The sequence below is a fragment of the Nicotiana attenuata genome, chromosome 1 (genome assembly GCF_001879085.1).
Source record: "Nicotiana attenuata strain UT chromosome 1, NIATTr2, whole genome shotgun sequence".
NCBI classification, from domain to species: Eukaryota; Viridiplantae; Streptophyta; class Magnoliopsida; order Solanales; family Solanaceae; genus Nicotiana; species Nicotiana attenuata.
In genome coordinates, this window is record NC_031989.1 from 34703083 (window position 1) to 34729657 (window position 26575).

Here is a 26575-nt window from a genome sequence, read left to right on the forward strand (position 1 = left end):
GGGGGGGAAGGGGAATAAATAACTCAGATTTAGATATCGTGACGAGTATCAAATGATTGAGACCAAGATACAAGACTCTAACTAGCTCAGCATAAATGTTGGCTAGCACATTGCTTAATAAACGTCTTGGTTAGCCTGAGTACCATCTCAGAGCCATGCTCAACAGATCCTCACACCAAGCTCTGTTTTGGTATGTGATCCCGTAGACTAAACACTTTCACTTGTGAACTTAAAGTTCGAAATTCCAAATCTCTCAAAGGAAAGCTGAATCTCATGCCTGAACTACTCTGTTTATTTAACTTCTAAGGACAAATGCAGATGTAAAGCTGCATATGGAGATCTTAATCGATCTTCCCTTTCGTTGTTGAATCTCTCTTTGATTAATCAATATGTGATATTCCGAATCCTCATTACCAATGGAATCCAAAATGAAAAGCTAAAACTATATTAACAGAATATATTTTTGGATTACCCCAAGATTTTAGGTGACACTGAACTTACAATTTTTTTCCGAAAACTTTCCTCAATTTGGCCAAAAGATCGAGTGGTTCCCTCTAAAATTATAGTTAACAAAATAACATCTCCATCTGCAAAGATTTACTCCCTCTGCTTCAAGAAGAACGAACCTATTTCCTTTTTAGTCGGTTTAAAAAGAATGAGCCCCTTCTAAATTTGGAAACAATCAAACTTTAAAATTTCCCTTTTACCCTTAATAACATGATTTATAGCATGTATGGATTGTTTTAGACCACAAGTTTTAAAAGTATTCTCTTTTTCCTTAAACTACGTGCCCAGTCAAATAGGTTCAAACAAATTGAAATGGAGGGAGTAGTTCTTTTCTCCAGAAGTTAACATTCTGTCAAGCTTTAACAGAACTGTCATGTGCACCTCAGGTGAATGTTCTCCTTTCCGCCAGGAGAAATTCTCTCTCTCGTGTTCATCACTCCTTTTTCCCAGTAAAAACCATTACATATGCCTCTGGGAAGTGGGAAAGCCCAAGGTTTTGGAAGTCTTTTTCTGAGGCTAAATCTAAGAGGGAAATGTTCAGGTCGGAGTTGTTGACACATGAAGGTGGATCCATACATGATGACATGGTAGAATCAGGCTTCGTAAGGCTTGATTTACTGTTTGAAAGCAAATTCAGAGCTTTCGGTTTCCAAGGACTTCCTGTCAATACCTTTCAGCTCTTTCTATTTACATACTGCCTGCTCAGTTAATTGCAGCAATCAGAGGGTGCTAATGAAGGATGAAGAACAAGGACTAGTATTAGTTCCGCTTGAAACTATTATCTAAAGTTTCAAACTTGGACAATTTCATTTATGTATTTAGTTCCTTGGGTCAGTCTTGAACCTAGCATGGTTTCAAAGGTCATTTAACCAAAGATCTCATGGCAAGAAGTTGGTCTTCTCCAGAAACAGAAGTGCTCATATTCTGGAGGATTGTGAAAGATTAGCTTAGGTTAACTCTATTAATTCACTTGTATGAGAAGGCTGGCTTGGAACTTCCACGATCTCTGCTACGAGTTCTTAGGTTGCTCTTCGATGGAGATCCCACTTATGGCTATCCTGAACTCTTTTCTGCTACATCCCTCAAGATACCAGCTACTGGAAATTGATTAGCTGTTGGAAAAACTGGGTTTTGTCTGATTTCACAGTGAGAGAGCCTGGGGGGAGAAGCTGCATAAAATGCCCATTCTATTTCGTATTCTGCAAGCAAAAATGGAAAAAGGAGCCAAAGGGCAAGAAGCAGAGTGCAGTCATGTGCTGCTTGCATACCTATCTTTTTGTCCGAAAGTGACGACTACCTAATATGGGACCGAACTTGTCAAGTGTTTGAAATTGGGAGGGCGTACAGAGGGACCCACTTAATCTTTTGGCCAAACTTAAAGGATAATTCGAACCAAAAGCTCTGAACTAAATTAAATGACGGCGAATGAAACATAGTTTACCTCCATGTAATGCATTTACGTTGGCCATCTGTCTCACTGAATGAGTGAGAGAGCACAAGTGGACATGTAAATCTGTGTGTGTATGTGTGCGTTTGTTAGCAAGAAAGAGAGACCTGTGTGGATCCAGTATCATGATTCTCCAAAAATGTGACAGCACGTGAGGGCCACCATCCCATCACTCCTGTTGGTTTGCCTTGAGGATCAATTAACCTCCAATATTGATTATGTAAAGCAGAATGCAGTATACCCTGCCAGAAAAATATCATTCACCAACAAGCTGAAAATCTATCATTGTGTCCTTTCTACACTAACATGAAGAAGCAATATAAATCTAAATAAGGAGGCGAAGATATTAACCTATAGATGACATGGCATGAATTGTTAAAGGGTGCTTTATTCAGGAAGAGATTACGTGAGACTATAATCTCCCAGGACTACTAAAGGGACCAAGAGTGAGATTATGTCTCTCAGGACTAGTAATACCAAGAGCAGGATTACGTCTCCACACACCACACTCCCATGTTTGATTCATACGAAATCCCAAATTGGATTAGAGACTAGATTCATTTCAGACAGTAGCCTTGGTTTTAGTACGTCATGCAATTGACGTGTCAAAATAATTTACTCACATGCAATCAATAATTAGAACGAGAACGAAATTTAAGCAAAGTACAGTTATTGTACATGAAATAAGAGAAAATTTTGCTTAATGTATCGTATGTTTGTAATTTGACATAAGCAATCAACATATAGGAACAAATTATAACAAAATACCATTTGTTGGGCATCAAATTAGGCAAGAATATATGCTTAAAGGACAAACCAAATTGAAGATGCAAATGTTAGTCAGAAATTATGGAGTGGCGTGAAGTGGGATAAGGGGAAAATGGACATAGTATGCCTTATCAAAAAGAAAAAAAGGTGGAAAAACATGGAATTAACTCGGATGTCCTTAAAATAGGGGATTGATAATTTATCTTTAGAAGGTCACGTATGGTTTGAAAAAGCTAAAAGACAACGAGTGTGACATTACTTGTGTTTTCCATAATGCTCGTGTGGTAAGCAAAGGCTACAACCAGCAATAAGGATATAGACTTTGATGAGCCACTCAGTCCAATTACAAGGTTGGCATCAAATAGCTTCTTATCCCCCTATTCCTCTCATCCGACAGACATATGGCTCCTAGATTCTATCGTTAACAGCTTCATCGTCACACACATATACGAACCAGAGTTAGTCAAGGCTTTTCAGACAGAGCCTTAAAATGTTAACATGCCAACAAGCTAACTGTACAACAGATCTCCTTATCGATTCCACTGTTTCTTAAAAGTTTAAAGTCCAATCGAAGTGGTTGATTTCTCGCAGTTTACAAAATTTGAATTTGCCGCCCAAAAGAATCATTACTAATTTAGTTACATAAAAGCAGCGAAGGTGTGGTTATTAACATTGAAAGACAATCGACGAACTGTAGTGTTGTTTCTCCTCAACATCTATCTTGGTAAATACTCATTCTATTTTACTCCTTCGATTTCATTGGCCTTGAAAAGATTGTGTAAAGTAAAATAAGCCTTGTCCAGTTGTCCCGCCAGTGGGTCAAGGGTATGAAACTACAGAATAAACCTGCACGAAATCAATCATCTCTAACCTATACATAGCCATTCTGATACTCATCCAAAACCACGTGTCATACTACTTGCTCTACTTCATTCAAGAACAGAGGCATAAGAGCATGAAGGACTGGCATGCATATCATTTCCAAATAATTGAGATGCTTTCATATGAGGGAAAAGAGGAAACCCTACAAATAAAAGATGCTCTAACGGAACTACCTTTGTCGTGACATCAAATGCTGAAGAGCTCCCACCAGTAGCATTGATCCAGTTAACTATGCGCTGGCGATGGGCATCTGGATGCATCAGAATAACACAAATGAATTTTCTACATTATGGAAGCATGATATAGAAATTTAAAGCTGTATGTCCTCAATGTTTAAGGATATTGACACCTAATCAGTTTCAAAGCTGAACCGAGAAATGACCCTGGTTAGCACAGACAGTTGGAGCCAGACCACCTTTTGTTATTTGCTCGAACAGATCTCAGAAATACCCAGTTACAAGAATTTGCATAAAATGACCAAATGAGTTGTCATAACCTAGCTTCATGCACAACACTTGTCAAACTTTTTTTTCCTTTGACAATCCCAAGCTGAAACCAATTAGTCAAATCTACAGCTACAAATGAAAATTGCTCACCTTGGTTGTAACACAAATTTCCACCTTCATAAGCCAGACTATCCCAATACTCGCCAATAGAAAATGCGGGATTTGATGCTTCTATATATTCTTTCACATATCCCCCTGAAAAGCCCCTGCAGACAAGAAAGAGCCCGTATTACTACAAATGACAAAGGTATCCTACCGAGCAGAAAGATTCATAGGACTGAATAGATCAGCCACTTTCCAAATATCATAGAGTATCGACTCAAATTGAAGTTAAAAACTCCAGGAATGTATTACATGACAGTGCCACGTTGATATCCCTCCTAACATCTCATTCAAAGTCGTCCTTGCATTTTTTTCATTCTGGACCACAACATAGTTCTTAGACTATACCTAAAGGATAATAACATAACATGGAGATCAAAATGAAGATGAAATACAGCTCCATGAGAGGTCTGATGTCTGAAATATGATCGTTGTTTCCAAAAATTCTTTTCTATGGAAGATATATTCAGTCCACTAATGCAAACATGGCATGAAGAATGTAGACATATAGCTCTAGCAGAATCAAATACGTGACTAGAAGTTTCCACCTTATCTTCATTTAGCTTCCAACGTCCATTGAAAGGAGAGACAGAACAGACAGACAGACAAACAGAGATAGAGAAGACTTGAACAGCTACCCCTAACAAACTTCAGGAAAGGAAAAACTAGTATCAATAAAACAAGCAGGTAATGCAGTATAACCACATATTGCAACAAGAGAGTTCTGTTTCTCCTCTTGATTTTCAAGTTTTCTAACCAATATGAAGAATGCAAATCAACGTTTTACAAAAAACTGGACTTGTTTCTAGAAATGGAAGACAGAAGTAGTAAGTTCAAAAGTAGTAAACCAAGAAGAGTTACGGCTTCACCTCACAAAGTCAAGGCGCCACCCATCAAAACCGATGTCATTTCGCAGCCAATTTAGCCACTCCTTTACATCTTGTCGTACAAATTCCTGGGAATGATCAATGTTTGGTGCAGCATGAAATATATCACCTACACTTCAAAGGCACACAAAGAAGGGGTAACTAGAAAAATCCTGTAAGAGGAAATACTTATAATCTCTTCTCATCAGTCTGTGAAGCTCATCAAAATCTAATATACAGGTGAAGAAGAAGAACAACACTTTTAGAGGCTATTCTGGAAACTTTTTTCATTAATAAGGTAAGATTTCAGCTATTCTGGAAACTCAACAAAGTTATGCACCAAAACTGGACTATCTCCAGATGATTCCTCACCTTCACCACATGCTACATAGTCCCAAGCATACCCTACTGTCTTGCAGAAACATATACAAATCTGAGCATAAGCATAAACGTATTGGTGCTCTCAGATAAGAAAATACAATGAAAAGATTTTACAGTGCAAGAATATTAGATTTGGTAATTGCTTTAATCAAAGACTGGACAAAGACATGTTACAGTAAAATAGCATGTTGATCAATTGAATAGAAAACTTGGGCAAATTTCAAAGACTGAAATCAGAAGCTTAGAGGTGCAAAGATGAATCTAAAAGAGCACCAGTGACAACAGTCATTTCCATTAAATTAAAAAATTAACCAAGACTGCACCACATGATAGGAGCTCTCCAATATCTTAATGTGCTGATAAACCTCTTCCATCTGGCAATAATGGACAGGACATTTACAAACATATCCCATTTGCTTCATGGAGAGAATTTATACCACTTGAAGGATTTCCACGGCCTTGAAAGTTTGGATCATCACAAACAATTGCTTCACGTCCCCACGCAAGCTTGCCTCCGAAAATGTTCCAGACACCATTTGGACTCTACAATCAGGTGAGAGCATTTATCAACACTTGCAGCATCAGTAAGAGTTAAAAGGGTCAGCAAACCTATTGGACTAGTTTGCCTTGATTTACTCCAAAGCAGTCTCTACAAGGTTTATACAAAATGTACAATCTTAAGGAGCATAGGAACTATACACATCCATGAAACATTGGGTACAGATGGCAATGCTAACTTAGAAGAATATGGTCTTTCATACGGGGAGAGACATAGGCAATTATGGAACATAAGAGTTAACAGATAAATCAAATACCATGATGATTGTTTCTTTCTATATACACTCCAGAACTTGGACCAACTTAACTATGCCATGTAAAATGATATTTTAATAAACCATTGCCAGCAAGCACAACGAAATAGTGTTTGAAGTATATGACTTGCAAACAACTCATACTTGCTTCTAGAGCTAAAAGGTTTTCCTACATGAACATTTTATTTCCAAGCAAGACGAAGCTAACATTCTTATGACATATTAAGAAACAAGGGCAGCAGTTTAGAAAATGATTACCTGTTTATGAGCACATCGATGGTTCAACACAACATCTCCCAAAGCCTGCAAACACAAGCAGAACAGCTAAAAGACAAACCACGTTGTTCTATGCCCATAAGCAGCTTAGTAACCTTTACATAATTCAGAAATTACTCATTTGATGTTAGTAAATCCATTGCACTAGCAGCAGACATAAATTACTGGTTAAAAAGGATAAACATAACTGCACAAAGATTTTCATTTCATGCAAAAGAATACATGGCAAAAGACATGTAATGCTCAATTAAAGGATCATGGTAACTGTGTGAATGCAAACTATAAAACTACAAATGCCAAGAACAGCAAGTCAAATCACCAATTAGATACCAACCAGAAGATCTTGGTTGTGCATCTCTTCTATGCAGCTTCTAAGCTCTTCCACAGAACCATAAGCAGTATTCAAGTTGTAAAGGTCAGAAGGCATGTAACCTGCAATAGTCCTGTTATTTACAATGCAAGTGATACTGTAAATCTTATTTAACCAAATCATTGAATAAAAGGTAGATAATTCAGGAGGTTAAGGGACATCTTTTCACCCCAACATATAATGAACTGTTCAATTATAACAACTCCTCTGAAACAAATAACGATAATGAAATAAAAACAATCATCTACAAAATAATATAAATCAAGAAACAAATGTTATTGTTAGCAGTTCCCATTTGGCTTCTAAATCTAAATTGATCAAAGAGGTCAACCTTGAGGAGCAACTGATTCTGTTGGTGGTGGAAACCAAACTGCTGTGATACCGCTGCGGGACAAATCAGCAGCCTTATTAGCAAGCTCAAGATACCACTGTTTTCTCCAGCTTTCCCAATTGAAACCTTGGAACTTCAAAATCAAAGAGAGCTTTATAGCTACTAAGAATAAAGGAGACTGCGTGTAAAAGAAGTATAGGCATTGATAATGATAATGATAATGACGTAATGCAGGTGTCCTGTGTGAAGACCCTGGAAGAGGATGAGAATTTCAGATAAAAAGTGGTTGTAACAAGAGCTTCATATAAGTTTTTGAAAGCCTCGGAGTGAATTTCAATCCATTAGATGATGAAGATGGTGGCGGTGGTAGTGCTGGTCGGTGATACTGATGGTTATAGTAATAGTGAGGACAACAACAACAACAACAACAATGACAGTTAAAACACAAAATATATAACATCCTCCTCCCAAACTGGAACATCTTAGTTTGACTTAGGTTAATGTTAAAAGTGAATTATTTACTCTAGGGGAAACATGTAGGTGCATAATACTTTTTGTTTTTTAATCGAGAATAGAATTAGAAAAGTTCTTTTGTGAAGAGTAAACGTGGTCCGATAAAAAATTTTGAGACAGTAAAATATGCTTATCTTTTTTCTTATGATAGTATACGGTATTACAGAAGGAAGTAAAAAAGGAAAGGTGGACATCATAGTTAAACAGAGGATGTAATAAATATGGTAAAACTACCAGTTCGCTGCAATTTTGATTTCCACCTCTAAATATGTATTCTTCTGCACTAACCCAATAGTAGGTAGTAACTGAGCTTCCAGCTAATGTCAAGCACTGATTGCAGCAACTGAACATCAGGAGGCAGTAGGAACCTATAGTTAACTCTCCGATCTACCAATCATCTTGATTATCATTTTAGATTTCTGTAGAAAGTAGAAATGAAATAACATGCGCAGCTGAAGTGGTAATTTCCTACTCTTGCAGAAACCCAATGCACAAGACTCCAAGATAGCAGGGTCTTAGGAGGTCTATCCATCTGCCCATCTAGGTGTATGCTTTCTTCACTAATGATTCTTCTATTTCTTCTACTCGGTCCAAGTCAGGCTCAAATCTAGCGTTCCACTAAAAATACTTGCAAGAACTCTGTACACTTCTCAGTATGAGATATGATATATGACTCACATCACCTTTCCCGCAACAACTAATATTTAATACTTTAGAAGCAAGGCCTCTTTCTGTGATCTGTTTATACAAAAGCTCTTGCTGGATGGAAACAATTTTTAAATGAAAAATCTGCATAAGTCAAACCGGTGTGTCAGCTAGTTTTCAAAGATGGTCTTACCCTTCCTTGCTTTCCTCTTCTTCTTCTTACCCTTCCTGAGCCGAGGGTCTATTGGAAACAGCCTCTCTACCTGCATTAGGTAGGGGTAAGGTCTGCGTACAGACTACCCTCCCCAGACCCCACCTGTTGGGAACATACTGGGTTTGTTGTTGTTGTTGTTGTTCTTTAGCAGTGGCTTTTGAACAGACGAAGTTATTAATGGAGCAGTCATATGTTTCTTAACGTATGAAAAAGAGTTGGAGAGAAATAAAATGCAATATTCATTCAAGTCACAACTAAGCTTACACTTAACAGTCAGACCAATTATAAGTTGATGCAAGCCAAAAACTGATTCAAACACAAAATCAAAATAGAAGCTGGTATATACTGACCACAATCTCTCGTCCAGTACCAGTCCCTGATTCTGCATGCAAAAAGTCGATTATACACAATTAAGCATTTGAGAACAAGCTTCCCGAGTGAACTAAAGTAAGATCTTTGACATGAATAGTGGTACCTGGTTTTGTTTCTTCTGGAGTTCTCTTCCATTTAACTGTCTTCCGTTGAAGAGCACGTTCCAAAGCCTTCCTCTTCTTTTCAATAACTTCTTTCTCAATCACATGCTCAACTAGCACATCTCCTTCCTTTAGCTTTTCTTGGGCAATAGACCATACTTCATCAGCTTTTGGTAAGTCCAAAGTTTTATATCCTGCTGCCATGGCCTCAGATACATGAGTCTTCCTAGGTGGAAACCTGGGACGGAGAGATCTTATCCTCCGCGCCATCCACTCAGGAGTTGGCCTGCGAGGACCATCAGTTAAAAGTTTCCATTTCTGTGAATCGTCATCCATAAGAAGGTCTATTCTTCCACCATTAACAGAATAAATAGCTTCCTCATCCCCTTCTTCTGAAGAACTTTTCTTTAGTAACAGATTCTCAGCCATTTCTGCTCTTTGCCTCCACATTTTCGAAGCAGCTTCACCTGCTCTTAAAGTTCTCTGCAGTGCTTCACATCTTCGCATATATGCCCCATCTTGTGAACGTGCTGTTTCTCTTGCTGCTTCAATCGCAGCCTTCATTCGCTCGATCTCAAGCTTAAACGCCGTTGATGCTGCCTTCCTTTTCTCGGTAGCATCTTTTCTCATTTTCTCTAATGATGATTTTATTTCCTCCTTCTGTTGGAGAGCTGCTTTTCTACTTGACTCCTGAAACTCGAGCAATAATTTCTCTACATCATTTGCACGGAGTTCGTATGCTTTTGCTTCTTTACGCGCTTGCTTTACCTCTAATTTCAATCTGTCAATGTCATTTCTATAAACCAGTAATTGAGACTCCAAGTCATTCACAGTGTTGCTTAACTTAATATTCTGGGACTGAACTGATATGATCTCATCAACCGGACCCATGTTATCAACAAATGCAGCCATTTTTGTTGTATGGTCACCAGCTGATTCAGCTACAGCCAAAGCCTTTTCTATGGCATCCTTAGACTGTTGCAGAACAGAGGTTATGGCCCCTTCAGAGGCACTCCTTATTCGTTCTTCAATTTGAAAAGATGCCTCTGCTGCAGAAGCTTCGGCAGCTGAAACTCGTAATTGTGCATCTTCAAGTATGTGAGAAGTTGCCTGCTGAAAAGCAATCTCCGCAAGCTTCTCAACCTGAACTGCAAGTTCAACAGCATCTTGTTTTGCCAAGACCAACTTAGATTCTAAGCTAAATTTCTCCTCTAAAGACTCTTCTAGCTTATTGTTAAATAGAGCTTCCGCCGCCTCAAGTTCTGATATGGACAAATCCTTATCGCGCATTACAGTTGACAAATACTCCTTCTGTTTAGCCTCAGACCGAGCTAACTTTTCAAGCAATTGATCTCTTTCCTTTACAATGGCTTTGTTTCTGGCGCGAGCATCAGAGAGAGCTTTTCTAGTTGCCAACAGTTCATTGTCATCAACCCCTATTACCTTGCTACTCCCTAACGAATTACCATCCCCATCATCAAGGAAATCTGTGAGAGCTTCAGCTGAGTCATCCTAGTAACAATGAAGTTTCAGTAGTAGTAATCACCAGCACCATAACTCAGTTAAATAACAAGATATCAAAGATACTTGTAGAAGGCGTAGAAATGTAAACCATGCTCGAGAAAATGACATGTCTTGGTTTGCAGAGCCAGGCATCCGCGAATAGAACTTTTCTGAAATAATAAGATTATCACATTTAACCTTTCTTGCATCAAAAAAATTTCAAACTTTGTGTATACTGGAATGAATGTCACACCTTTTCCCACCAGAAGTCCTTCTATTGATCGTGGAAAGTGACTTAACAGTAAAAAGTTGAATAGGGTCATGATGTCTGCACGAAGAAATGCTAGGATAATATTGAATAGATCCAAATAATGCATCTGGTAATGTGCTTGCACCCATATTTTCCTGTCAAGAGATCACTAATATATAAAGGACCAAAATTCCATAAACATAGTATCAACCAGTCAATCTACAAGATTCACAAAATAAAAAACAAAGTATACCACAGCTTTCTCGAATGGCTGCTTCTCTCTGGGCGTACGTTAACTAAACTGCGCCGTCCATGGGGAAGAGGGAGCGCATCCCTTCTCAGAAAGCTCTAATGGCTCAGGAATCTAAGGCATCACAGGCGGCAACGCAACGAGGAAGGAAAGGAAACCTAGTACCAGTTGAAGCATCAACTCCGAGTCCGATCGACTATCGATCTGAGATCCTAGAGAAGGAAAGGGCCGGAAATGTGGAATTAGGCAAGGAACTAAGCTCACAAACTCAGAAGGCGAAGAAAGTACCAGTTGACGAGCCAATTCCCCCTCAATTCAATGTAACAATGCAACAAGCCCAACAGATTTGGGCTGAGGTAGTAGGGACTGCATCAACTAGCAAGCACAAAGAGGCAATCAACTGTGGCAGGAAGTCATGGGCAGAACAGGTGGAAGAGGAAGTATCTCAATTGCAGTCGAGGAAATCAGCCTGGGATAATTTTGACATTGCTAAAGTGTCAAATGCAGGGTTCAAATTAGAGTATGTGGCTCCCAAAATGAAAGGTGAGTCTCCTGTGGTTGAAATTGAAATGGGAGATATCAGCTCAGAGATAGAGTATTGGAAAAATGCAATTGTATGTTATGTTTTGGGGGCTCATCCTCCATTTGAAGTAATCAAGGGCTTCATACAAAGGCTATGGGCTAACCATGGAATTAATAAAATTGCTATGCTTAAGAATGGGATAATCTTAGTAAGATTTGATACAATTGTAGGGAAGAATGATGCTATCCAAGGAGAAATCTATCATTTTGACAATAAGCCGTTCATTGTGAAAGCATGGGAGCTGGAAATGGAGTTTACAAGAGATGAACTAAATACAGTTCCTATATGGATTAGGTTTCCAGGACTAGATTTTAAGTACTGGAGTCCTAAGGCTTTGAGCAAAATAGGGAGTTTGGTAGGGAGGCCAATGATGGTGGATCATAATACTGAGAAGAAGAATGGACTTAACTTTGCGAGGATGTTAGTTGAGGTTGAAATGGGGGCCAACTTACCAGAATATGTGAGGTTTGTTAATGAAAGGGGGATGTTAATTGAGCAGAAGGTGTCCTATGATTGGAAACGAACGCTATGCACCCGTTGTCATAAATATGGTCATGCAACAGATATGTGCAGGAAGAAAAGGAACACAGAGAAACAGGAGGGTCCAGTGGAGAAGAATAAAACAGCACCTGAGGGGGTACAAGTGCAGGCTATGGGGCAAGCTATAGCAGGTCAGAAAGAACAAAAGCAGCAGGGAAATGCAAGTATAGTTATAACAGATAGCAGCAACCTTGTTCCACAAAAGAGTAAACCAACACAAGGTTCACCAACCAAGAAGCAGGTAAGAGACAGTGTGGGTGACACCACAAAGATCAGGAAGAAGCCAACAGCATCAACAAGTGACAAAGCAGGGAAATAATGTGAATTCCTTTCAAGTGCTGGAACATGAGGCACAAGGAGGAGGAAAGGATAACTGGAGAAGGAATAGTCAGGTGGTAAATGTGGATAAGAGGACCATATCCCACATTGGGAATGGTTAAGATACTAAGCTGGAACGTCAGGGGCTTAAATGCCCCAAATAAGCAAAAGGAGGTGAAACTCCTTTGCAATAGTGAACAGGCTGGATTGATTGGTCTACTGGAAACTAAGATCAAAAAGAATAAAATAGATATGGTTATAGAAAAAATGTTTGGTGGATGGAGAAATGTTACAAACTTAGAGGAACATTACAATGGGAGGATAGTGGTGACATGGAGACCAGACTATTATAATGTGTCTGTTGTTTGCAAAACTGCCCAGAGTATCACGTGTGAGGTAATATATATACCATTACAAATGACATTTGTGGTGACATTTGTATATGCTTTTAACACTAAAGAAGAGGAGAGAGCTGTGGAGTAGCCTGGTGGATTACCATGTGTGAGAAAGCACGGGAGAAAATATTATTGATTAATTAAGACAATGATACACTGAGCCCTATATATACACAATACATGTCCTACTCCTAATACATATGGGATTAGGGTTATCTACTACTATTTACACAATGAAACTAACACTCCCCCTCAAGCTGGTGCATATAAATCATATGTACCGAGCTTGTTACATATATAACTAATACGAGGACCAGTGAGGGACTTGGTGAAAATATCAGCAAGCTGATCATTTGACTTTACAAATTTTGTAGCAATATCTCCCGAGAGTATCTTTTCTCTAACAAAGTGACAGTCAATCTCGATGTGTTTTGTTCTCTCATGGAACACTGGATTTGACGCAATATGAAGAGCAGCTTGATTATCACACACAAGTCCCATCAGACTAATCTCACCAAATTTTAGCTCCTTGAGCAACTGTTTGATCCAAATTAGCTCACACGTGGCCATAGCCATTGCTCGATATTCTGCTTCTGCACTAGACCGAGCAACCACATTCTGTTTCTTGCTCTTCCAAGACACCAAATTTCCTCCTACTAAGACACAATATCCAGACGTAGAATGTCTATTAGAAGGTGATCCTGCCCAATCAGCATCTGAGTATCCAACGATCTGCTCATGACCTCGATCTTCAAACAATAAGCCTTTGCCTGGAGCTGATTTTATATACCGAAGAATGCGAACAACAGATCCGCAGTGACTATCACATGGAAATCCATAAACTGACTCACCACACCACTCACAGGAAGGAAATTCAAGTAGTCACTGAGCGTAAATTTAATTTACCAACCAACCGCCTTATATCTCAGGACGGGCTAAGCTCCCCCTGCTGGCAGAAGTTAGAAATCGATCCATCGGAATGTCAACAGTCTAGCAACCTTGTCATTCATGTCTCAAAGATATCTAACAAACTCCGTTTTGAAGATCATCAATACCCGGCTAGGACTGAAGCGACCTCATAAACCCAGAAAATACTGTAATCTGCCCAGATCCTTAGTCGAAATCTGAAAGAATGTGCTTTAAATACTAATACCTCCTCTGATCATATGGCGGAATAATAATATCGCAAAAAACGACCAGAAAAATCAGAAATCTGAAGCAGAAGATGTCCGATAAAATTACAAGTATCAGTTTCACTACGAGTCACTGCCAAAACTCCTGAATAACTGTGTGAACTTACAAACCAACTCTCGAGGAGACTACTTTAAATGACCCTTAGAGGCGATCGGCGCAAACCGACAACAAGCCACTAACCCCTGAGCAAACAAAACCAGGTGTTGCTCCATATAAACCTCAATCCCAGAGTCACCGTGGAAGAAAAACATTCTTAATGTCCAAACTGATAGAGAGCCAATGGCGAACAGCAGCCAAATGGATAGAAAAAGGCGGACTGATGCAATTTTAGCCACGGGAGAGAAAGTATCACTTGTAATAAGTCCAAATATCTGATATATCCTTTGGCAACAAGAACGAGCCTTAAGTCGATCACCGGCCATCTGGGACCAACTTGGACTGCTACAACCCAACGACAACCAAACAGTCGATTTACCAAGGAAGAGGAACACTCCCAAGTTACACTCGATGTAAAGCAGAAATCTCTCAATCAATAGCCTGTCGCATCCGGGATGAGACAGTGCTTCACCTTAGACTTAGGAAATGGAAACAGAGGACAAGAGACACAAAGGCAACAAGGGATGATGAGAGACCATGGAACTTAAACCGATATAATAGGATTAGGATTAACGTGACCGATACCTTTTCGGTATGCAATCGGTTATTAAGAGGAACAAGTCCCAGTAATTACAGGGTCAGGTGCAAACGGACCTGAATCAGCTGGGCCTGATGCTGGGGGCGGACGACGATGATAAGTCCAGGAGTGGTGAGCTGTGAAAGGTTCAACTCTACTAGGTGTGCACTGGAGCTAGAGTGGTGGAACTGAACTATGGTGGTGCACTGAGCTAGAGTTGGTGGAACTGGAACTAGGTGGGGCAATGGACTCAGTGGTGAATCGGACTATAGGTGGTGCACTGGACTGGAACTGTAGGCGTGAGCATGAGGAAGATGAAATGGAGATAGGGACTGAATCCCCAAAAGAAGAACAAGTAGCATCTCAGAAATAAACTTAGTGAATTAACTGGACCTGTGAATAATGATGGGTTTCAAAACCAAGAAGTAACATCACAACCATAAGAAACCGGATTAAGGTCCAGGAGAATAACATCGATACCCTTTTCGTTCCGCAGTAACCCAAAATATGAACTAAGACACGGGGAGCTAACTTATCTTTTCCTGGAGTAAGGTCAATGAACAAAACACGTACTCCCAAAGACACGGGGTGGAAGAGAGAACAAAGGTAAGTGGGGAAACAGGACAGAGAATGGAACTTGATTTTGGATAGATGTAGATGGCATACGATTAATAAGATAACAAGATGTAAGAACTGCATCCCCCCAAAAACGCAGCGGAACATGAGATTGTATGAGTAGGGTACGAGCAGTTTCAATAAGATGTCTATTCTTTCTTTTAGCTACCCCATTTTGTTGGGATGTGTACGGACAAGATGTTTGATGAATAATCCCATGGGAGTTCATAAATTGCTGAAACGGGGAAGACAAATACTCTAGGGCATTATCACTACGAAATGTGCGGATAGAAACCCCAAATTGATTTTGAATTTCAGCATGGAAGGTCTGGAAAATAGAAAACAACTCTGATCGGTTTTTCATCAAAAATATCCAAGTGCACCTGGAATAATCATCAATGAAACTGACAAAGTAGCGGAATCCTAAGGTAGAGCTAACCCGACTAGGACCCCAAACATCCGAATGGACTAAAGTAAAAGGTGACTCTGCTCGATTGTCAAGACGACGGGGGAAATGGGAGCGGGTATGCTTACCGAGCTGACACGACTCACACTCTCGAGTGGACAAGTGAGATAAGCCAGGTACCATTTTCTGAAGTTTTGACAAACTGGGATGTCCTAACCGTTTATGTAATAAATCTGGTGAATCAGTAACGAGAGAAGTTATTGGAGGAAGACAAGATGCGAGTCCATGTGATTTTGCAAGGATAAGGTAATAAAGTCCATCTGATTCACGTCCGGTACCAATGATCCGCCCTGTACTGCATTCCTGTATAAAAACAAGGTCATCAAGAAATAGAACAACAGATTTAAGTGATTTGGCTAAGCGACTAACGGCTATGAGATTAAAAGGACTACCAGGAACATAAAGAACTGAGTCTAAAGGTAAGGAAGGAAGTGGACTTGCTTGACCTATTGCAGTTGCCATGGCTTGAGACCCATTGGCCATTGTGACTGTTGGAAGAGATTCAGAATATGAGATACTAGTGAAAAGAGATTTGTTACCAGAAATATGATCAGATGCACCTGAATCAATGACCCAAGACTCGGAAGGTGAAGATTGGGAGACACCGGTCATGCTACTATTTGTTGGAACAACGGAGGTTAATCCTGAAGATGTGTGTTTACGTGCTTTGTACTGAAGGAACTCAATATAATCCGGTAAAGAAACCATCTGAGTTGGATTCATTGCATTTAATCCAACCGATTGTGCGTTAAAGGCTTCAGGTACGAATTCCATTATAATATCGTGCCGGAAAAAGCAGGAAATTACTGGGATCACTGTTCACGCCGGAAAAATCACTGTAGCTCGCCGAAAAAAAAAACTCAAAGTGGTCGGAATTTGATTTGAACTAGATGGGTAGGCTCGGAATTGTGAGTAGAGAAATCTGTCCTGAAGAAGTTTCGCGAAAAAGTGGCCGGAAAAGGGGCCACGCGCCGGTGCGTGGGATCGGAGCTTCGCCGGAAAATTTCTTCCGGCGGTGCGTGGCGGCACGTGGAGGGTCTTCTGACGGAGATATTTTAATGGGTTGGTCGCCGGAGGCCGATCTACTTCGTGGTGGTGTTGGTTTTTGCACAACACTGACGAAAAGTGATGTTTTGTTACGGACAGCCTCTTTAGTCGCCGGAAAATTGCACGGTAACGAGGTCTTTCTTCCCGATGGCCGCTGGAATGATGCACAGCGACAATTTCTCACTGATGCTCTGATACCATGTGAGAAAGCACGGGAGAAAATATTATTGATTAATTAAGACAATGATACACCTGAGCCCTATATATATACAATACATGTCCTACTCCTAATACATATAGGATTAGGGTTATCTACTACTATTTACACAATGAAACTAACACCATTCTAGTTGTAAGAAGCCATGGATGGTGTTGGGAGATTTTAACTCAGTGTTGAGAGCAGAAGACAGAATTGGAGGGAACCCAGTTACTTGGGCTGATGCAGTAGATTTTCACACATGCATTGAGGATTGTGAATTAATAGAGTTTCCTCATTCATGGAATCACTATACTTGGAATGATAAGAACAATGATCAGAGAATTTTTTCAAAACTAGATTGGATATTCATCAACAACACATGGTTGGATGTAATGCCAGCTTGCAAAGCAAGGTTCTTGCCAAAAGGCATTAGTGATCATTGTCCAGCCATGGTGACATTGGAGGATAGGAGAATGGGGATGAGAAAGCAATTCATCTATAGTAATGTTTGGGCTCAACATCCTCAATTTACTGATTTAGTTAAGACAGGGTGGGAAGTTCAAGTAGAAGGATGCAAGATGTTTAAGATTGTCAGAAGACTCAAGATGCTCAAGAAGATTTTAAAGAAGTTAAATACAGACTACTTTAGTAACATTGTGACTGAGGCAAATGTGGACAGGGTAAAACTTAAAGAGGTTTAGGAAAGACTACAGAGAGATCCCACTAATAGAGAGTTACAACTGGAAGAGGCCACTTTGTATACTAAGTTTAGACAATCATCCTATATGGCTGAGGTGTATTTGCAGCAGAAGAGCAAGGCTACATGGTTGAGATTGGGGGATGAAAACACTAAATATTTCCATTCTGTCATAAAACACAAAAGGTTACAGCAAGCTACTACACAACTTAAGGATGGACAGGGTATCTGGGAGAATGATCCAACTGTTATAGCTAATATGTTTGTGAATTTTTACACTGATCTATTGGGAACTAGGGGGAACTCAAGAGTGAGGTTATGTACCAGCATAATTCAGAATGGACCTTTACTGTCCAAACCACAACAGGTTGAGTTAATCGGACCTTTCAATAGGAAGGATGTCAAGAAAGCAATGTTTAGCATAGATAGCAACAAGAGCCTTGGGCCAGATGGATATGAAAGTGGTTTTTTAAAGCTACATGGTCTATTCTTGGAGAGGAAGTCACTGAAGCTATACTGGAGTTCTTTGAGAATGGAAGGCTATTGAAGCAACTGAATGCAACCATTATTGCACTTATTCCTAAAGTTGATAATCCAGAGTTTGCAAGCCAATATAGGCCAATATCATGTTGCAATGTACTCTATAAATGCATCTCTAAGATGATTTGTAGTAGACTAAAGGCTGTTGTAGCACACTTAGTGGCAGAGAACCAAGCTGCTTTTGTACAAGGAAGGTCGATGGTGCATAATGTGTTAATATGTCATGATTTGTTGAGGCATTACAATAGGAGAACATCGCCTAGATGCTTAATGAAGATTGACTTGAGAAAGGCATATGATATGGTAGAATGGTCATTCCTGGAGGATGCAATGAGAGGATTTGGATTCCCTGATAAGTTCACAAACTGGATGATGAAATGTGTTACTACAACAATGTTCTCAGTGAAAGTAAATGGGGAGAGCCATGGCTTCTTTGAAGGAAAGAGGGGATTGAGACAAGGTGATCCTGCCTCACCATTACTATTCGTTTTAGTAATGGAATCACAGAACCTTGAAGACAATGAGTGTGTTGCCTGAGTACTAGAGGCATTGCAACATTTTAGTGAGACTTCAGGTTTGATAGCTAATATGGATAAGTCCAGTATATTTTTAGCTGGGGTGACAGAAGAAGTTAAGGAGCAGCTACTAGAGAGAACTGGATTCACAATGGGAGAGTTCCCAATTAGATATCTGGGCTTGCCACTATCCTCAAGAAAGTGGAGTAAATTGGAATGCCAGCAGCTGATAGATAAGATCACTAATAGGATCAAATTGACATATATAAAACAAATCTCCTATGCTGGGAGATTACAGATAATAAACTCAGTTTTCTTCTCTATATACAACTTTTGGGGATCTGTATTTATTCTTCTTCAAAGTGTGTTGAAGGAGGTAGATAGAAAGTGTAGAGAGTACTTATGGGGTGGCTCAGAAAATAAGAAGAAAGTGTCCTTAGTTGCATGGATAAAGTATGTTGCTCTAAGAAGAATGGAGGCTTAAATATCAAAGAATGTAGAATTTGGAACATGGCTGCAGTTGGAAAAATGGTATGGCAATTGGTAGTAAACAAAGATTCATTGTGGATAAAATGGGTACATGGTGTATACTTAAAGAATGGTGAGGACATCTGGAGGCACAAAGCACCTGCAAATAGCAGCTGGTACTGGAGAAAGATAAAAGGGCTAGCTGATAAAATGCAGAATTGGTACATACATGGTAGATATAGACTCACATCAACAGGAGACTATTCTATTAATAGGAGTTACATGAAACTAAGGAATGACCACCCAAAGTTGGCTAATGCTGAATTAATTTGGACTCCTGTGGCACAGCCTAAGCATAGATTCATCATGTGGCTAGCTGTTCAAAATAGACTGCTCACTAGAGAAAGATTGGGAAAGTTGAATATACCAGTAGAAGAGTCGACTTGTTGTCTCTGTGATAATCAAGTTACTGAGTCAGCTGATCACTTGTTTAGTGGATGCCCATGGTTCCAGGAAGTCAAACAAGGGGTGGAGCAATGGACAGGATCGCAACTGCCACTAGGAAGTCTGAAGACAGTACTGCAGTGCATCAAAAAGAAGAAATGGAAGAAATTTCAAAGAGAGATGGTTGCAGCAACATGGGGAGCAATGGTTTATCACACTTGGAAGGCGAGGAACTGAAAATTGTTTAAAGGGACACATGTACAGGCGGCAGGAATAGTTATACAGATAAAAAGAGAGATTCTAGCTAGAGTAGACACAATTAGTTCATCACAGAAAGCTCATAGATGTAGGAACTTTATAGAGCAGTTGCAAATGTAATTAGTCTTTCTGCCTGTCTGTTGGAGGCTTGATCTTTGTATGTTTGCGAGGTCAAGTGTTCTTTAAGTGTAAGTATTTGTTTGTCAATGGTAATATTTATATGGTTACCAAAAAAAAAAAAACAGTCAATCTACTACTACTCAATCCCAAATGTGTTGGGGTTGTTATATGAATCCTTCGTGGGATTGCACTTCTTTTTTTATATAATTGTGATATTCGGGTCAGCTTAGGCGTAGCTCAACTAATTCTACGGGATATCGGCTACCTCCCACTAGCAACGGATACCAGGTAACGCTGTCCACCAAAGTTTAGACAAATGAGAATAAATCACCTAATGTTTTTGCCCCGCTGGAATTTGAACCTGAGACCTAATGGTTCTTAACCCTCTTCATTGACCCTAGGCCACACCCTTGGGTGCTTGGGATTGCACTTATTTTGCTTTAAATTATTAAGTTATATATACTAAGGGCTAAAATCTAAGCGATAAAAAATAAGAGAGGCATTTCTGATATAATTCCGCCCGTGAGATTGCTCACATTGCCGGTCCCAAGCCCGGATAAAGGAGGAGGGTTGCGGTAGGTTCGCAGCCAGCATATAACATGGCAATTTCATGATGAATCCTCACATTACATACTTTTTTATTTGTATTTGCATGATATTGGCACGAGATGAGTTTAAATTGTGTAATGTGGTTAGTGAAGATTCATATAACCGACCGCAACTTGTTTGGGACTGAGCCAGTGAGACGCAGTTGTTGTTGTTGTATTTTTTTATATATAACTAAAGCTAACTTCAAAAAATGAGACTATAAACTGACATTTCAGAAACAGTTCTTTTTCTAACCTAAGAAAGAACTTAAGTTTCCATCAATCACAATAACTGAAAGCAACAGGATGATACACAAAACGTGTAGAAGAGCATGTCGAAATAGCTGAAATGAACAATGCGGTGCAGCAGTAGAAGTATTGGAAAGAACAAACACGGGCATCAAAATAAGAAGACAGCTAACAGAGAATCCAATTTTGAGCTTCATAATTTGATGTTTACTCAATAAAATCGAATTGATAGAGAAGCACTTCCTTTACCTGATAGTGATATTACCACGCAAAATTATTAGACGAAGAGCCTCATTTGAATTTTGTTATCCCAAAAGCTGAAGTGAAGTTAAGTGGATGAATAATGGGATTAAGTATGTTATGTGTACGAGCTGAATGTACGGCGCTATGGCTGGCGCTGAGAAGGAAAAAAGGTGTTCTACTTTTCACTTTCCAGCAGGAGCAAAAGCGGCCACTGATTGTTTAATGAGTGTTCAAGTTGACTTCATTCGTAGAAAGACACATGTACCCTTGAGCAATCTCACATTCTCTTCCACTATTGCTTTATAACTAGGGGTGATCATGGTTAATCGGCAACTACATTTTGAACCTAACACTATCAACCAACTATTCTTCGAGAAATCTATAATTAACAAAGATATATCGATTATAATTTAAATGATAAATAATTTAAGAACTCGACCAAAATTAAAATAGATCATTTTTTACTTGAAATAGATTGTTGTACTTAGCAAAAGAAAACTATTTTGTATGAGAATAATACACACACACACACATATATATATATATATATATATATATATATATATATATATATATATATATATATATATATATATATATTTTGTTAAAATCAAAACCAAACTAAATTCGACCGATAAAGTAAATCATGTGTTCATAAGTTTGATATAAATAATAGGGTGTGATAATTTTTTCCTAGAAAATGGCTCATGGGGTATCATTGCCATATAACCACTACAAAGACGATTACCGAGAACAAAAAGAAATGCATTAAATTATTTCACCAGTAAAGAGAAATGTGCTTTTGAGATCTGTACTTTTTAAAATGTGAGTAGGTGTGGAATCACGAGAAAGCAAAAGATGAATGACTTTGGCTGGTCATGGGTTTTAACTTCTTGCATCTCCGGGCAACTAATTTAATAAAGGATATAAGTTAGCGTAAATACTTTTCACGTTATCAACAAACTTTAACATATGATAAAATAAGGTTTCTCTTGGTGATCTATTTGTAATTAGTTTATTCTATAAGTGCTTTTGACACAATTAGTTCTGTTCTTTTTTTGAGAAAAATGTCATAGGTCATTGCCCTCTAACTATTTCCTAGCTTCATAATAGTCTTTTTCTACAAATGGTGTTGAAGAATTTTAATGATTAAACAACGTAACTATTCGCTTCATCTATTATGTTCTGATAAAAATATGAACAGAATAGAGTTATGGCTAGAGCATCAAATTATACAACAAAATAATTAGCCTCTAATCTGTTAATCAGCATAGTATTATTTCGCCACGACATTATCAAATACAATTAAAGTTGGTTCTAATCCATTCTCGTTAACCAACAAATTTAGAGGAGGGAATTTTGTGAGAACTTTTCATAAACCACTATTGTTTAGTGGCTATTAGCTTCCTATCGCTAACATATATAACTACTTTCTATAGCTATTATTCAATTGTTACGGTAGTGTATTCGTTGTATTCGCGCTATTGTATTCATGAATACAGCAGCAAAAAGCGCCTAAAAATTAGGGTAGTCCAGTTGTACGCGCATGTATTCATGAATACAACAGCAAAAAGCGCCTAAAATCAGGGCAGTCCAGCTGTACGCGCATGTATTCGCTCTGCTGTATTCTTGAATACAACAGTAAAAAGCGCCTAAAATCAGGGCAGTCCAGCTGTATGCGCATGTATTCACATGTATTCGCGCCGTGTATTCATGAATACAGCAGCAAAAAGCGCCTAAAATCAGGGTAGTCCAGCTATACGCGCATGTATTCACATGTATTCGCGCCACGTATTCATGAATACAGCAGCAAAAAGCGCCTAAAATCGGGGCAGGCAAGTTGTACGTGCATGTATTCACATGTATACGCGTTGTTGTATTCTTGAACACAACAACAAAAAGTGCCTAAAATCAGGGCAGTCGAGCTGTACGCGCATGTATTCACATGTATTCGCGCTGCTGAATTCATGAATACAGCAGTAAAAAGCGCCTAAAATCAGGGTAGTCCAGCTGTACGCGCATGTATTCGCGCTGCTGAATTCATGAATACAGCAGTAAAAAGCGCCTAAAATCAGGGCAGTCCAGCTGTACGTGCATGTATTCGCGCCATGTATTCATGAATACAGCAGCAAAAAGCGCCTAAAATCAGGGCAGTCCAGCTGTACGCGCCATGTATTCATGAATACAGTAATGGCAATCACCTTAAAAATAGGTATGTCCAGCTGTCTAAGAGAGAGGAAAAACGTAAATAGTATTTCATGCCTCAATGATAGTATATACCATAAATACTTATTTTGCTATAATATATAAAAGGTAGCTATAGAAAATAATATTTTAAAATAATTTTAATTTATAATAAATAAGGTGTATACTTTTGATATAGGAGGTCAAATTTTCAAATTTTATCTTCAGATCTTTATTAAAAAAAACGAGAGGGTTATCATAAAATGTACTTGAGCAGTAACAAAGCACGATAAATAAAAAAAGATTCTTTTGTTATTATAAGCTGGGCATTTGGTCTAGTGGTATGATTCTCGCTTAGGGTGCGAGAGGTCCCGAGTTCAATTCTCGGAATGCCCCTTTTATTTTGAGTGTTTCACTATTTCCTGTGCATCTAGTTTTTTTTCAAATATTGATTGCTCAAACAATCCACAAAAAGCTGAGATCTACTAGATTCGCCCATGGGAAAGAGTTGATGTGACAATATTAGTTTAATTTGCAAAAAAAAAAAAAAAATGCTAATGAAAAAAATACCGAATGTTCATGATTTCCCAGTAAATCATTTATTATCCAATGGCAAAATATATTGTTTACCCATTAACCTTGCACCCAAATACCTATTATACGGGCAACTTTTTACACATCCAACCTTTTAAAAGTGTGTCAAATACACACTACTTTTTTCTTGACCAATTTTTCAAACTATGTGTAATTTCACGCTCCAATCAGATAGTGACACGTGTCACTATTTTTTATTTAAAAAATAAAACAATTAAAATTACAACTATACCCCTTAACCATCTTCTCCCTTTCATCTCTTCTCTTCTCTGACGAACTATCCGTTGCCCGCCGACAACTAGAGTAATCCAGGTCACCACCTTCCGATTCAAACCAAAATTAAAATAGAAAATCTCAAGGAACCGCGAAGAATCAGAAATCTTGAGATAATAACAAGCTATATTATAACTTAAGACCAAAAACCCACTTCAGAATTTGCTTTAGTTCTGTGTAGAGATTTGAGTTCGCTGGAAGATGATTTAGGGAAAGAAAATTAAAAGCAAATTAAGAAGTGGGTTCACCAACACTATTAAATTTTCCTTAAGACAAAGGTAATTTGAAGATTGAAGTGCCAAAACTGGAAGGTGATTTCTCAGTCTTGATTTTTTGAAGAACAGTTCGACGGAAGGTCATTTAAAGAAATCCGCCCAAAACAACAGAAAGTACCATAGAAAGAGACTCCAAATTAAAAATAATTAACCGATCCGTAAAAATTACCATAGAACGAGACCCCAAAATTGCTTCACCTGAAAACCCCAAAACTCCATAGCTACCGTCTCTTTCAATCGACCGCCGTGAAAAATAAAAAACATAACAGAAAATACAATAAAACCTTAAATGAGTACGATAAGGCACAAAGGTCAGATCATGCTTTGGAGAAGAAATGAGGAAGAAAGAGAACTCGCACTTGATTAACAATCGGACAAAAATGAAGATGAAAAGAAGAAGAAGAAGAAAAATTATGGGACCCACTAGTGCCATGTGTTAAAAATTGTGACACATGACATTTAATTAAGGATATGGACTGAAATTTAGAGGTTTTACGCGCTTACTTTGTTTGTTAGACACGCGCATGCTATCTGTCAAAAAGTAGTGTGTATTAGAAACATTTTTAAAAAGTTGGGTGTGTAAAAGGTTGCCCGTGGTCGAGAGGTGTGTAACAGGGATTTGGGTGCAAGGTTAATGGGTAAACTATGTATTTTGCCTTATCCAATTAATGCTTCTACTTACCTTATTTATAAATCATAACAAAATAGTATACTACTAATTGATTGCCAAAGGTTGACAAACTTATGAAAGAAGCACGCGAATGTTGAACATAATATAGGAGATGCAAAAACAGAAAAATGCCTTCAAGCAAATGCTCATCTTTTCCCACTTCATTTGCAATTCAAATTTCAAAGCTTTAGTACGTCCATTTATTATTTGTCTCTGTCTTTTTCCAACTTATTTGAAGTTTAAAATCCAAAATTAGAAAGAAAAATTGAGATCCATCATCCATGTAGTCGTACTCTGTGATGTTGAACATAACAATTAAATCTTCTATATCTTATTTCCACTGTTTAATTCTTTTTAGATGTGCAAACATTATGTGTAATCCTAACAATGGAGTCTACCATGCAATATTGTTATGTTCTATTGCTACCGTCTCCTTTTCCCTTCCCATTTACTTTTCCGATCTCCTTTCTCTATCAAATAGATAAATTTAAGTTTCATTTTTTTAGAAAATTTAAGTTAAAAATTACTCCATTTTTTGGTCAATTCGTTAAGGATTCGTATAGGGTACTATATTGGTCATGAATACACTATGTGGAGGGGTTGTTTGGTCGTTTGTATAGGATGAGTACTAAGCACAATTAAAGGGAATAGTTGGACATCTTTTTTCCAATACTAATTGGACGTTCAATTGGTTAGAACCTTCACTATGATTTATAAGGGAAGTGCAATTAGCAGGAAAAGAACGGTACAAATGCATTAACAATGTTTTTGATTTTCCTTTTACAAAAACTAGAACAATATTTATTAATTGTTTATTAAAAATACGTGCATCTCATATCTAGATCAGGAGTATGTACTATATAACAACGTAAGTACGCACTTAATTGGTCGTTTGTATCGTTCATCGGAGCATTAAGTTTGCTAACAATTCAAACTCTTGTCAATAAGAAATAAAATTGATATGGCAAATGAACAAAATGAAAGCTTTTATAAATTAAATTATATGGATGATACAATCTTACACATAGTGCAAAACAATTGTTATTTATTTATTGCATGTTTTTCAGCAACACTAAGCAAGTCGATGCCCATATCTTTCCTAGAGCAATTAAAATTGATTGTTCGAAAGAACAAAAGTTAAAGATTACAAAAATCAACTTCATATTTATTATTGAAAAAATATACATTAAACACTTGAAAAAGAAGGAATATGAAACGCTAGAAGGAGGGCTTGAACCTCCGACCTTGTGGTTAACAACCACACGCCCTAACCAACTGAGCTATTCCAGCTTTGTTATGAGAGTCCATTCGACCCTCGGCAGTGCCCACAAT

General features: G+C 38.4%; 1 protein-coding gene and 2 non-coding genes across 6 annotated transcripts in view; 1 reads left to right on the forward strand and 2 right to left on the reverse strand.

Moving 5' to 3' along the window:
- LOC109224428 overlaps positions 1-21454 on the reverse strand; it is a 23707-nt gene extending 2253 nt beyond the window's left edge. The window contains exons 1-14 of one of the 4 annotated variants that reach the window (XM_019389015.1): positions 21254-21454; positions 19774-19925; positions 10850-11001; positions 10706-10766; positions 9096-10605; positions 8971-9002; positions 7249-7381; positions 6882-6979; positions 6530-6574; positions 5897-6002; positions 5082-5208; positions 4201-4316; positions 3778-3854; positions 2062-2196 (exon numbers count right to left, since the gene is read on the reverse strand). In XM_019389015.1, the coding sequence (XP_019244560.1) occupies positions 2062-2196; positions 3778-3854; positions 4201-4316; positions 5082-5208; positions 5897-6002; positions 6530-6574; positions 6882-6979; positions 7249-7381; positions 8971-9002; positions 9096-10605; positions 10706-10766; positions 10850-10995 (2586 nt within the window). In that variant the 5' untranslated portion in view covers positions 10996-11001; positions 19774-19925; positions 21254-21454. Of the gene's footprint in view, positions 1-2061; positions 2197-3777; positions 3855-4200; positions 4317-5081; positions 5209-5896; positions 6003-6529; positions 6575-6881; positions 6980-7248; positions 7382-8970; positions 9003-9095; positions 10606-10680; positions 10767-10849; positions 11002-11099; positions 11172-19773; positions 19926-21253 lie in introns of those variants that run through there. The other 3 variants (XM_019389010.1, XM_019389016.1, XM_019389008.1) reach the window with 3 other exon arrangements.
- Positions 23756-23827, forward strand: TRNAP-AGG. The gene has a single exon. It is a non-coding gene; the product is annotated as a tRNA-Pro (tRNA).
- TRNAN-GUU lies at positions 26460-26533 on the reverse strand. Its single transcript has one exon. It is a non-coding gene; the product is annotated as a tRNA-Asn (tRNA).